Genomic DNA, 14,328 nt, shown 5'->3' on the forward strand with positions numbered 1-14,328 from the left:
ATCCTTCAGCCACTTAACCTTTCAGATCCAGTTTCCCGTGTCTTGATTGCTTCATGGAAGCCTTCCACGAGAAAATCTTACTCTTACAAATGGAAAAGGTTCACGTCATGTTGCTCTTCTCAGTCCCTTGACCCCTTCTCCTGTCCAATCCCAAAGTTTCTGGACTATCTCTAGCATCTGTCAGAGTCAGGTCTTAAGACATCTTCCATCAGAATGCATGTCAGTGCGGTAGCCACTTTCCATAAAGGTGTCGGGGACGTCCCTTTATCAGTACAACCCCTTGTAACACGTTTTTTGAAGGGCTTGCTCCACATCAAGCCTCCACTACGTCCTCCGGCCCCTTCTTGGGACCTTAATCTGATTTTGGGTCATTGGTGCAGTGGTCTGCTTCCAAAAAGTACCCCCCATCCCGTGGAGCTGTCGGCCTGGTCTTCCTTTCCTTTGTGAATTGACTCTTGCCTTTAATGTTTCTCCTGGCTCACCAGTGTAGCACGCTTTTTCATGTTTTCTGCATGAATAATATACGTTTCATTAGTGGAGGAGCATGAGTATGATCCCCTTGTATTGGATGTTTCTCCCATCTGGGTGATTCTGGGATCTTGTGATAAGTGTGGCCAGATGTTGCAGCATGGTATAGTGCAAGTAGTATATACCATTTTCTTTTTTCTGAATTTGTGTCAGACGTGTATTTATAGTGTGAAATAATTACATCTGAAACTCCTGTAAGTGAAGCACAACTTTGCAGTCTTCTAGGCCAGTTCGGATGTTGTGTTATCGTAGGCAGCCCTTTATGGATGAGCATAACCACTAAAAAAACTTGTCTAACTCCATTTTTAGTTCCTGCTGTCAAAGGTGTTCAGAGAATATTAGTACCTTAACATTTAGAGAAACCATTCAGAATGTAGGTCTGTTCATCACAAAACTTTAAACTATATTTAGGTTTAGCTATTAAGTCTATACATTGGATCTTATTCGGCTCCCCCAAAAAATAAAACTGGAAGAAAAAGCTTAGTAAGGGTGCCCAGATTACGATGTTATGAAATAGGGGCAGAAGAGAAATAGATATTGGTATTTCCCTCCCGATCCTCTCCCTATTATCTTCAGTGAAGTGACTTCAGTCTCCCTTTCCCATCTCAACCATTGCTATCTTTAACCCTCTTTCACAGTAACTAAACATCAGAGAGAAATATCTTCACTTTTCTCCAAGGACAAGCAGGATGGTAGTCCTCGAACATGGGTGACATCAATGGAGCCTGGCACGGAAAATGTTTGTCATGCCAGCATGCCACTATCCACGTGTCCACGTAGGGTCCCTCTTTAGTTTCGCTTTTTCCGCAAAGCTGAAGCCTCACAGCTGTGGAGCTCATGATTTTTTGCTGTGGAAAGCTAGCTTCCTTTTCTTTTCAAGTCTCGTCGGGTCCCTCTGCATTTTTTCGGGGTTTTTTCTCGGTCTATGGTAAGTTTCTTTGTAGTCTGAGGTCGATTTACTGACGGTGTTGCTTCCCGGTGACCGCCAAGCATCGACCACGCGCCATGTTTTTTCCTATGGCATCATCCAGCTTCCGCTGTTGGCCCCCAGTGCCCCCTGGACTATTTCCATCACTGGCTTCCATGAGGTCTGTGTCCTGTGCCTGGGGGCGTTGCATGATGTCTGTGGCTGTGACCTTTGTGCCCAGATGACTCCCAAGGGTTGTCAGGTGTGCCTGGATAAAATGGAGAAATTATTCGGCACCAAGAAATCAGAACCGTCATCTGTGTCCGGAACTTTGACACCAAAGGATAAGGACATCTGGTCACGATCCTCTTGGTTTCCCCTTCGCTACTGGCTCCTGGTCTGGAATTAGGGGCGAGGGACTGTCCAAGATTGATGTCCTCTTATTCCAGGTTGGGTTCCTCACCATCTCCCTCGGCTCCGGGGAAGGACTGGGCTGAACACTGGGAAAGGTCCAGGAAAAACGGTCACCGGTACTCATCGTCACAGGCGTCGGACCATGGGAAAGCACAGACGAGATCCGGTGCCTCCCCTGAAGCAAGTCCCAGGCTGAGGACTTTGTGCTCTTGGAACAGCCCGAGGAACCCTGGTGATAGGGTAAGTTTACCCCCCACGGTTCCATGGGTGATCAGATTTTGCCGCCTCCTCCTCCTCAAGCTGTCCTGTCCTTGGCAGCCTTGAAGAGGAGTTGGAGAGACCTGTGCAGCTGGCGATCGGCCGAGCCATGCAGGGCATCGAACCTCTGGTTCCACCGGGACCGCCACCACCACAGGAGCCGGCTCCATCTGTGCTTGTGCCTTTTGTTGGAGTGGCTGAAATGCTGCTCGATGTCTTACCAGTGCAGCCGGCCCCAGTGCCCCGAATCCCTTCGTCATCAAGGGGATGGTCAATGTGACCGCCACTGGGGCCTATCCCGGTGAGTGATTCCTCTGATGAGGAAGGTCCGTTGGGCCAATGGTGCCCCCTGCCACGCAAAGCATCCCAACCGGTGCTAGCCCTCCTGGGGCCTTTGGGCCTGATGCCATCAGAGCCACCGATTCTCCCCCCCCCCCCCCCCGGCACTCCCAATGCCTATGGGGCCATTGATACCAATGTATCCCCAGGTCCCACCGGTGCCTTCGTTGCCTACACCGGTTCCATCGATGCCCCTGAGACCGTCGGGGGGTCTCAGCACAAAACCCCATTGGGGGCTTCTGCTCAGGTGTCTCTGAGCCTGATTTCAGTACTGGTAAAAATAGTGGAAACTATCCTAAAGATCAAAATCACAGAGCATATATAAAGACATGGTTTAATGGAACACAGCATGGATTTACCTAAGGCAAGTCTTGCCTAACAAATCTGCTTCATTTTTTTGAGGGGGTTAATAAACGTTTGGATAAAGGTGAACCGGTAGATGTAGTGTATTTGGATTTTCAGAAGATGTTTGACAAAGAAGCTCATGAGAGACTTCTAAGAAAACTAAAAAGTCATGGGATAGGAGGCGATGTCCTTTTGTGGATTACAAACTGGTTAAAAAACAGGAAACAGAGAGTAGGATTAAATGGTCAATTTTCTCAGTGGAAAAGGGTAAACAGTGGAGTGCCTCAGGGATCTGTACTTGGACTGGTGCTTTTCAATATATTTATAAATACGATGAGTGAGGTAATCAAATTTGCAGATGATACAAAATTATTCAGAGTAGTTAAATCACAAGTGGATTGTGATACATTACAAGAGGACCTTGCAAGACTGGAAGATTGGGCATCCAAATGGCAGATGAAATTTAATGTGGACAAGTGCAAAGTGTTGCATATAGGGAAAAATAACCCTTGCTGTAGTTACATGATGTTAGGTTCCATATTAGGAGATCCAGGAAAAAGATCTAGGCATCATAATGGATAATACTTTGAAATCGTCGGCTCAGTGTGCTGCAGCAGTCAAAAAAGCAAACAATGTTAGGAATTATTAGGAAGGGAATGGTTAATAAAACGGAAAATGTCATAATGCATCTATCACTCCATGGTGAGACCGCATCTTGAATACTGTGTATAATTCTGGTCGCCGCATCTCAAAAAATATATAGTTGCGATGGAGAAGGTACGGAGAAGGGCAACCAAAATGATAAAGGGAATGGAACAGCTACCCTCTGAGGAAAGGCTGAAAAGGTTAGGGCTGTCCAGCTTGGAGAAGAGATGGTTGAGGGAGGATATGATAGAGGTGTTTAAGATCATGAGAGGACTTGAACGAGTAGATGTGAATCGGTTATTTACACTTTTACATAAGAAATTGCCATGCTGGGTCAGACCAAGGGTCCATCAAGCCCAGCATCCTGTTTCCAACAGAGGCCAAAACCAGGCCACAAGAACTGGCAATTACCCAAACACTAGGAAGAACCCATTCTACTGATGCAATTAATTCTATAACATATACCAATACAAGGGATGCTTGTGTCCTGGTATTACTTATGTACGGTGGCTATTGTTCAAGGACAGCCAATTTTATGGGTGTCCTTCTTTTTAGCCCCGTCTATTAATCTTTATTATCCAAAATTCAATGTAGATTTTCTATTTTGTCTTTTACTTTTTTATCTAAAAAGATCCCCTTATCTCCCCGTTTTATGAGGCGACCCGCTACTTGTTTGTCAATACTTATCAGGACATCCGTCTCAATTGCTTCTCGCAGGGATCGCGTCTGCCTGCCCGACATGGGCCATGTTTCGGCACTCTTGTGCCTGCTTCAGGGGCTACGGGGGGGGTTGTGCTGTGTCCTAAACAGGTACTCGATATCTGTTAGTTCTCCAGTGTCATGTTGATAATGTTCCTACTCGTGGACGGCGCCTACCTTCTGTGTCACAGAAGGTAGGCGAGAAGGTCTCGTTGGGAACTCTGATCCCTCTTCTCAGGGCTGGGGACTGGCTCTGCTCCCTCGATCTCAGACACGTACGCCCATATTCCCATTTCTCTGGGACATCTGAAGTATCTTCACTTCATGGTAGAAGGGGGAACACTATCAGTATCGGGTGCTGCACTTCAGCCTTGCATTGGCTCCCCACATCTTCACAAAAATGCCTGGCGGTGGTGGGGGCTTATCTCAGGAGACAACAGGTACATGTCTTCCCCTACCTCGAAAATTGGCTCATCAAGAGCAACTCCAGGCAGGGAGCATTGCAGTCCCCCATATGTGTTCTGGAGGGCCTGGCATTTCTAATCAACTTCCTGAAATCCCACCTTCAGCTATCGCTACAGTTGAACTTCATTGGAGCCAGGTTCGATACTGTCTAGAGGAAGGCTTTCTTGCTCCGGAACTGATGAGTGCTAACCCTCATTTCTCTGGTGAGGGTAATCTCGTTCTGTCCTCAGGTCTCAACACAACAGATTCTGCACCTTTTGAGGCATATGGCGGCAACGGTTCACATGTGCAGGGCGCAGTGGACCTTGCACTCTCAGTGATGCCAAGCAACCCAGGATCTTCGGGCTCTCATCTTGGTCACCACTCCACTTCGACAATCCCTTATATGGTGGGAGACTGTGTCCAAAGTGGAGAGGGGGATGCCTTTCCGGGTCACTCAACCCCAGATTGTTCTCACCACAGATGCGTCTCACACGGGTTGAGGGGACCACGTTGCGGGCCTCAGTACCCAGGGTTACTGGACTGTGCAGGAGCAATATCTTCAGATAAACTTCCTGGAGCTCCGGGCGATCCAATACACCCTATGGGCATTCTGAGATCACTTGACCAACAAGGTAGTCCTGGTTCAAAATGACAATCAAGTGGCAATGTGGTACTTGAACAAACAGGGGGGACGGGATCATTCATACTCTGTCAGGAAGCAGTGCAGATTTTGTCTTGGGCTCTCTCACAGGGCATTTTTCTCCGAGGCGTTTACCTCCCAGAATGGACAACATCCTGGCAGATTAATTGAGTCGGAACATCCAGCCCCACAATTGTTCCCTGAAACAGGAGGTCGCGAACCACATTTTCCACCTATGGGGAACCCTGAACGTAGATCTGTTCGCTTCCCTGGACAACAAGAAAGTGGATCGGTTCTTCTCCCTGGTCAGAGCAGGTGAGGGGTCAGTGGCTGATGCTTTCTCGCGCCACTGGGGCCCTGGCCTCCTGTACGCTTATCCTCCACTGCCACTAGTCTCGAAGACACTCCAAAAACTTCATCAGGACCAAGGCATCATGATCCTGATTGCATCTTTTTGACGACAAATCTGGTTCCCTCTTCTGCAGGACCTGTTCTCACGTCTTCCAATCCCGCTGGGAAGTGGAAGAGGTTCTCGGCTTGGTGTGAGGGGAATGGTTTGGACCCATTCTCATGTGCCATACCAAGGCTTTTGGACTACCTGTTGCCCCTCTCCAAGGCTGGCTTGAAGACCACCTCTGAGAGTTCACATTAGTGCTATCGGAGCATGTTAACTAAATTGAAACTCGTAATAAACATTGAAAAAACAGAAATACTAATCCTTGATAGAAAAATTAGATCAACACCTCCACCACCCCTAATAGAGAATCAAATAACCGCAATCTCCCGATCTCACATGCACGTAATCTTGGAGTCATCTTAGACAGCGAACTATCTTTTAAAAATCACATCACAACAAAAATTAAAGAAGGATACCTAAAACTACTAACCCTGAGATGCATAAAACCCTTCCTAACCTAAGAGGACTTCAGAACAGTATTACAACTACTCATTCTCTACATTCTCGACTACTGAAACTCTCTACTACTCTGGCTACCTCTGTCCGCCATCCGCCCCCTCCAAATTCTTCAAAACTCAGCAGCAAGACTACTCACAGGAACCAAAAAACACGAACACGTAACCCCAATTCTTACATCTCTACACTGGCTTCCAATAAAATACCGAATTGACTACAAAATATTAACCATTGTACACAAACACATACATGAGGAACGAACCGACTGGCTAAGCGAAGTGATCAAACCACACAGAAACCTTCGTTCTGCCAACAAAGGATTCCTGGCAGTCCCCCATCCCCCCCCCTCCCCCCCCCCCCCCCCCCCCCCCGACGAGCCACACAACTGACATCAGTATATGACCGTGCCATTTCCCTCGCAAGCCCCCAACTATGGAACACGCTACCGACGGAACTAAGACTACAACCCAGCCAGAAAACCTTCAAGAAAGAACTGGAAACCTGGCTGTTCACCAAAGCCTACCAAGACTCACACCGCCACTAACATCCCCCTCCTACACACCATACTGAAAGACCACAAAGTGTCATGCTAAAAGACTATACCAATATTAGAAGTCATGCTCTATACTTATACCCTGGTCACTCCTGTAAATTCAACGTTATACTGTTTATCCTACTGTTTCCTAATAACATGTTCTACTCTCATAACTTGTCACCGTTGGAATTTTAACGTTATATTGCTTTTTTCCTACTAATTTTGTTATTTAATCTTCTCCTTCACCCTATCTAACACCACCCCAAATATATCACTTGAGCTAACCCACCCCACTAATTGAACACTCTGCCTATAAAAAAAGCACTAACCATGTTAACCAAATGACAAAATTGTAAACCATTGTGATGGCAATACTGAACGACGGTATATAAAACTTTAAAACACTAAATAAATAAATATCAGGTGATGGTTGTCACCTCCATTTCCACCCATCTGCTTGTAGGGCATTTTATGCAAGGTTTGCTGCAGCTTAAGCCTCTGATATGGCCCCCAGCAGTCTCCTGGGACCTCAATGTGGTCTTGACCCATCTCATGAGGGCACCATTTGAGCCCCTGAGATCTTGCGACCTGAAGTATCTATCTTAGAAGGTCATCTTCTTGGTGGCGGTCACCTCAGTGCACAGGGTCAGTGAGCTTCTGGCTTTGGTGTCATATCCACCTTATACCACATTTTTTCATGATAAGGAGGTTTTGTGTACACATCCGAAGATCCTTCCAAAGGTGGTCATGGAGTTCCATCTCAATCAATCTATTGTCATGCCCCTCTTTTTTCCAAGGCCCCACTCTCACACTAGGATGAGCGCAAACTGCATACCCTGGATTGTAAAAGGGCCCTGGCCTATTTCTTTCTGCAATGCACAAGTGGGATTGCAACTTGAGGGCCAAGTCAAGGTTCATTCGATTCGAGCCATGTCAGCTTCGGCAGCTCATTTGCTTGCGGTGCCTCTTCACGAGATCTGCAGGGCAGAGACCTGGAGTTCTCTCCACACCTTCGCCCCTCATCATTGTTTGGATAAAGATGGATCACGTGATAGTCATTTGTAATCAGTTTCAGCCATAAAAACCCAAGTCTTCCTACTTTGGGGTCCTTTCTTTGGGGGCATGCCTGCTCCCCATGTTCTAGCAGCTCTAGTTGTTGTGCACATTTGCACCTGTTTAATGCTGCCTATGTTGGGAGCAGCCTGCAGCTTGGTATTCACCCACGTGTGAGGATTACCATCCTGCTTGTCCTTGGAGAAAGCTGAGTTATTTACATGTAACAGATGTTCTCCAAGGACAGCAGGATGTTAGTCCTCACGAAACCTGCCTGCCATCCCTTGGAGTTGGCTTTCTTTAGGTTTGTTGCTTTATTTTTCGCAAATTCTATATTATAAGACTGAAGAGGGACCCTGCGTGGACGTGTGGATGGTGGGCATGCTCTTTGTGTCTGTCAAAGTTCCTAGAAACTTTGACAAAAGTTTTCCATGCCGGGCTCCATCTGATGATGTCACTCAAGTGTGAGGACTAACATCCTGCTGTCCTAGGAGAACACCTGTTACAGGTAAGCAACTCTGCTTTATTGACAACTTGCTCTATTTATTAATGGCACAACTTTACAGTGAAATGTTAGTAAACCTTCATCTCTGGTCAAGATGTCCTTAACTCCTTTTCCATGCAGGCTTTTGATTCCAGGATGCACCTCCCTTGTGTGTGTTATCAGAACATCCTAAGTTGCATCTTCACAGGGAATTTGAATATTTTCAGAGCCTTTAGGATTATACTTATAACTTTTCTCCTCCTTTCCCTTTCAGTAGCTATACAGATATCCATCAGATCTGAAAGTATTTCAGGAAAACCATTCGGTCCCGTAGATCAGGTATCCTTCGCATTTAGTTGAGTTCTTCCACAGGGGCCACCAGTGCTTCCCCTGTAATACAAAAACTTGGAGGGATCTTCACTAAAATCTCAGCAAGACCGGTGGCAAGCCCCCAACGTGTTTTGACTGCATTGTTCAGAAGAGCCCTTTTTGCGGCCATAAAATGTTGCTCTTTTCTTATTTCACGTGCCAGGTCTTATAGAAAGGAAGAGATTTGCCCCTTCCATATAAGGTGACCTTTGTCCCTCGCTGCTCTCTCCACATCTTCTTTAGCTGCCTCAGCCTGTGGTCAGGAATCTGCATGCCTTTCCCTCGTTTCATGACATCTCCTCCTTTTTCTTACTTTCCTGGGATATTATTTCTTTTAGACTGAGATTCCAAGTCAGTGACATGATCTATGAGCTGCTTTAAGTTTTTATCTAACTTAATTCTAGGGCCACCGCAACATCTTCCAGAACCCGGGTCTAAATCATTTTTAAGTTGTGTTAATTCTTCTTAAAATCTCCGACATCTGTGGCTGTGATTTTTTTTAGATCTTCCATGTGAGCAGTGGCTGCTGGCAGTTTCACTTCTCAGCATGCAGGCTGGAAAAATCTCCTGCTGGAAGATTTGCGGGTCACGTGTGCCATTTATAAAAGTTTACCCACACGGATTATCTGGGGGTGTTTTGATATTGGGGCATGGTTGGTTTTTGTTTTTGTTTTTTTGTTTTGTTTTGTTTTTTACAGTTTCTCTATGGGGGTGTGGGAGGAATTTATTCACACGTAATGCTAAAATGAGGTGGAATTTGTCAGATTTGAAAGATCACTTGCCAAAATTTAGCCACACTCATTCTCATTGCCTCTAGCACGCCAGCTCAGTCAGTATTCCTCTCCGATGGTGGTTCCTGCTTTGTTTTGCTGGTTCTTCATGAGGGAGGATCCAAGTTAAAACAAAAATTACCCAAGGTGGTCTTGTGTATCCTCCCTGCCAGACAGCCCTCCCTCCCTCCCCGCAGCAGGCCCTGGCTCGTCAGTGCATCAAAGCTACTGGAGGCACTGCAGTGCTACTCCTGGCCTGTTGGATCCATTTTCAAAGGTGAAACAGTGCTTTACGCCTGGGAATGGGGCCTTTGAAAATTGCCTGTCCTCTGTGTGCAGAAGTGCGCATGTGCTTTTACATACAGATAGAGGGGTCAGCACTTAGGTGCATGCGCACACACAGTTCTGCACATACGTGTGGAAGTTTCCTGGAAAAAGGGCCCGTGCAGGTCGGATCCAATTTTCAAAGGGAAATGATTTTTTTTTTTCCTTTTGAAAATTGAAGTGCAAGTAAAAAGTGGCCCCAGACTTTACGCTCCTGCACACAGTTTGAAAGCTCCCCTCAAATGAATGATCGGGGACTCCTCGAAGTGCCATGTAATTGCATGTTAGAGACAGTTTAAGCCAATTTGGTGTTCTTGTCAGATACCCATTGTCTGGTTTGGTTTTTGTTACAGTCCCGGTGGTAAAACCTGCAGTGTTACCTGGAACCAAAGCGCTTTCTGCCGTCTCAGCACAAGTAGCCGCTGTGCAGAGGAATAAGCTAAAAGAGCCGGGGGGCGGTTCTTTTAGGTAAGGAACAAAGCTTTCACCCTCCAACGGCAGGGGCTGCAGCAAGAACCAGCTCCTTTCCTTCCTGAAAAACCTTCACTCTGCTGTGCCTGAAATGAGATCTCTTACCCTGCGTAAAGGAGGAGTCCAGGATACCCTGGGGTGCGAGCGCAAGGCGCCATTTCCTTGTTTTCCCCTGGCTCGGTCTGTCTCGCTCTAATCTGCTGCCAGTGGTTTATAATCCGTTCTTCCAGAATTGTGTAATTGTCCTTTGGCCACAGAATCTTTCCTCTGGGTTCCTAACGTCCCCTCTGTCAGCATTGGCAATTGCATGCCCTCTGGTGCATTCAATGCCCTCACAGTAGTGCGTGCTGGGGGAGGGCTGGAGATTGGTTTCTGTCTGGGTGGGATGGAGAGAGGATGAGTCTGGCAGCTGGGTGGAGAGCGGGCGACTGGAAAGTGATGGAGGTGGCAGCCGCTCATGGGATTTGGGATCAGTAGAAGGACGGAAAGGGAAAGCTGGCACCGGGGCCGCAGGGGCAGGAAGAATAAAATGACCCCCCCATGGAAGAGAAGATCAGGTTGGGTGGAGTAAAAGAGAAGAAAGGGAGAAATGAGAGCAAAGCAGGAAGAAAAGACTGTAGTAATTCCGACTTGTGCAACAAAAGTTAAAAAACAAACCCTCTTTGACTGAATAAAATATTTGAAGGTAAGGATGAGCTGCCCAGGCCGGAGGCTCCCTGGCAGTGCTAGGTCCTGGGGTGTTTGTTGGCTCGGTTCTCCTAATGTTGCCTGTACAGCTCCTGAAGTGAGGGAGTCCCCGTCCCAATCTGGCCTGGTGCGTAGCTGCCGACCTGAGGACTGTAAGTTATAAGGGGAATATAAAACGGGAAATCCCTGGGTCGTGTGAATGTGGACTCATGGTGCTGGCCTGCAGCCTGATTCAGACTGAGCTGGAAGCCCGGAGGAACCTACTCTTTCAAAAGAGAAACACATCTAAGCTGCATTTTCAATAACATTGACTTTTTGTGCACATTATGTACATTTATGTAAACATACTGCAACAGGAGATTGGGGGCCTTGGTTGTATTTGTCTCCTAAACATTTGTAGGGTGGACAGCAAACTGGAGTGTGTTCTATGGCCCCCGTTTCCAAGCTGGGCTGAGTCAAGTAATGGTGGATTTTTAGGTGGTTGAATTACAGCAGACACTCAAAGTAAATAGTTTTACTCCCTCTTTCCTTTAGAAGCTTTTCTGGGAGCGGTTTTGAAAGCCCTTGGAACATTGTTTTGAAGAGGGTCCAAACCTCTGAGAATAAAGCTCCGTGCATTCTCTCCCTCCCCTGACCCTCCCCACACTCCTCCTCTGCTGCGTTACGACCAGTGCGGGGGCAATTTTAGCAGGTGTTTTCAGTGCATAAACAGCTCTTGACCCAAGGAGCAAGTTTTTAAAATTTTCCTGGAGGTGGCTTCAAATTATTATCTTAATTATGGAGAGCAAGCTTTCAAAAAGATATAATCGGGATGGAGTCCGTGGTCTTCGTTCCAAAGCATATGGGGATAGACTTAAAGATCTAAACATGCACACCTAGAGCAAAGGTGAGATAGGGGAGATTTAAATACCTCAAAGGTCTGCCTGCATAGGAGGGGAGCCTCTTTTAATGGAAAGGAGGCTCTAGAACGAGAGGTCAAGGGGTGAGGGTGAAAGGGGGCAGACTCAGAAGTAATCTTAGGAAGCGTTTCTTTACAGAGAGGGTGGTGGACGTGTGGAACGGCCTCCCAGAAGAGATGATGGAGGCAAGCATGGGATAAATACAGGGGATCTCTGAGGGAGTGATGGAAATTGTAAGGGCTAGATAAACCAGACTTATATGGGCCATATGGTCTCTTTCTGCTATCACGTTTCTGTGTTTTAGAATGGATAGTTGGAATTTGGAAACAGACCTTTAAGTGTTAATCCAGTCACAGGCCTGGAGACACTTTTTTGTGGTGTGCTTATCCTTGTACAGATCTTATATAAATTATACAGTCAATATTCAGTCGTGTGGCTAGCAGAAAGTTAGCTGATTAAAGTTAACCAACTAGTGGGACTTAACCAGCTAAATGTTGTGTTGAATATACTCTCTAAAGTTCCTCTTTAAAGTTATCTAAATAACTTTGCTGCTGTCTGGGCTTCTGAAAATTGGCAAAAAAAAAAGCTAGCCTGCCGAGCAGATGCTGATTTCTACCCCCAATTCACCCCCACAGACACACACACTATTCCCTACTTTAGAAAGAGCTGTTGACCAAATCCATACCCTACTGAATTCCCCAAAGTAGCCCCCTGGGCTGAATACTGACAGCTCCTGTCATATTAGTATTACTTTATGCACAGCACTTTGGGTGAAAGGACCAATGACATTCGTCAATGAAGGGACCAAGCCCTTTCAGAACCAAGAAACTTTAAGTGGCTAAAGTCAGAAATCACGTCATATTGGGGCGGATTTAGGCGAGCAGGGCCCTGCGCGCCGGTGCGCCTATGTTCAATAGGCCTACCGGCGCGCGCAGACCCCGGGACTCACGTAAGTCCCAGGGTTTGGCGAGGGGGGCGTGTCGGGGGCGGGCCTGGTCGGCGCGGCGTTTTGGGGGCGTGTCGGCAGCGTTTTGGGGGCGGGCCCGGGGGCGTGGTTACGGCCTGGGGCGGTCCGGGGGCGTGGCCGCGCCCTCTGTACCTGCCCCAGGTCGCGTCCCGGCGCGCTAGCGGCCCGCTGGCGCGCAGGGATTTACGTCTCCCTCCGGGAGGCGTAAATCTCCCGACAAAGGTAAGGGGGGGTTTAGACAGGGCCGGGCGGGTGGGTTAGGTAGGGGAAGGGAGGGGAAGGTGAGGGGAGGGCAAAAGAAAGTTCCCTCCGAGGCCGCTCCGATTTCGGAGCGGCCTCGGAGGGAACGGGGGTAGGCTGCGCGGCTCGGCGCGTGCCGGCTATACAGAATCGATAGCCTTGCACGCGCCGATCCAGGATTTTAGCAGATACACGCGGCTACGCGCGTATCTACTAAAATCCCACGTACTTTTGCTTGCGCCTGATGCGCCAGCAAAAGTACGCCAATTCGCGCGGTTTGAAAATCAACCCCAATGTCTGAGTGTATCATCTCTGATTTTTGGGGCAGGCTTCAAATAAAATCAAGAAATATGTAAACTAAGGGTAATCTCTGAAATGGCCAGCTGGGCTGAATTAGGATGTTTCTCCTTATTACTTACACACCACAATTGTGTCTCACTTATTCAGAGATCATGACCATCATACAGGGCATTGTCATTTTGTGTAAAAACACATTTCAAAACTATGCCAGTATTTAATCATAGGCCATTTGTTGTTGTTTTTATGAGTTTTTCAATTATGCTTATACATAAAATGTGATCCTTAATCAAAGTGGTGATTTACCATAGTGATATTATTAAAATGTTCAGTCAGGAACTCGTTGGTATATTGTATGTTAGAAACATTCACTTAGCTTAATTCTTTCCAGAGTTGCAAGACATTCAGTGTTTGACTTATGCCCAAATCATCGCATCGCTCAATAAGACACCCGACACGGTCCATGTTTCGGAGTGCTATTCTTCATCAAGGGGCGGTTTTTCTTCTATGAAGATCGTACAGAAGAAATTTAACAAACGTTATAGCCAAATTCTAATGTTGAAAAAACAAGTGGTAGTTAAATGAGGTTACCAACTTACTACAGCAGAATAATTTCTTCAGCTTATGGGTCCCGTATTCGATAGCGTTAACCGGAAGTGGGACTACGTGAGCGTATTTACATGCGCCTACATGTCAATCAGCATATGGTTTAAATGATTGAATACCATTCAGTTGCTAGTTTTAAACCAACGGGATGTACAGTGTTCAATTTGAATATCCATTGCTGTTCCCTAGAATATCTAGACCACAGCCAGCACCACAAGCTGGCCCTGCGCTCAGTTTTGACTCTTTCCCAGAGAGAGTAGCAGCCATATTCCAGTGGGGGGCTGCCTGTGCCACTTTGCAACAAATTGGCATCCATTCACCACGGACCAGGGGATACTGTCCATCGTAACCCATGGTTACCGTCTAAATTTTTAAAAATACCCCTGGACATCCCTCCCAATCCATCCCTGGAGTTGGGCCGACCTCACAGGAAAACTCGACTCAGAGCTCTCATCCCTTCTGTCGGTCAGAGCCGTGGAACCAGTTATACC

General features: G+C 47.0%; 1 protein-coding gene across 1 annotated transcript in view; it reads left to right on the top strand.

Moving 5' to 3' along the window:
- TAF4 (TATA-box binding protein associated factor 4) overlaps positions 1 to 14,328 on the top strand; it is a 151,722-nt gene that overhangs the window by 103,781 nt on the left and 33,613 nt on the right. The window contains exon 10 of the mRNA XM_029612659.1: positions 10,024 to 10,138. Within this exon, the coding sequence (XP_029468519.1) occupies positions 10,024 to 10,138 (115 nt within the window). The remainder of the gene's footprint in view (positions 1 to 10,023; positions 10,139 to 14,328) is intronic.

Source organism: Rhinatrema bivittatum, chromosome 8 (genome assembly GCF_901001135.1).
Source record: "Rhinatrema bivittatum chromosome 8, aRhiBiv1.1, whole genome shotgun sequence".
Taxonomy (NCBI): Eukaryota; Metazoa; Chordata; class Amphibia; order Gymnophiona; family Rhinatrematidae; genus Rhinatrema; species Rhinatrema bivittatum.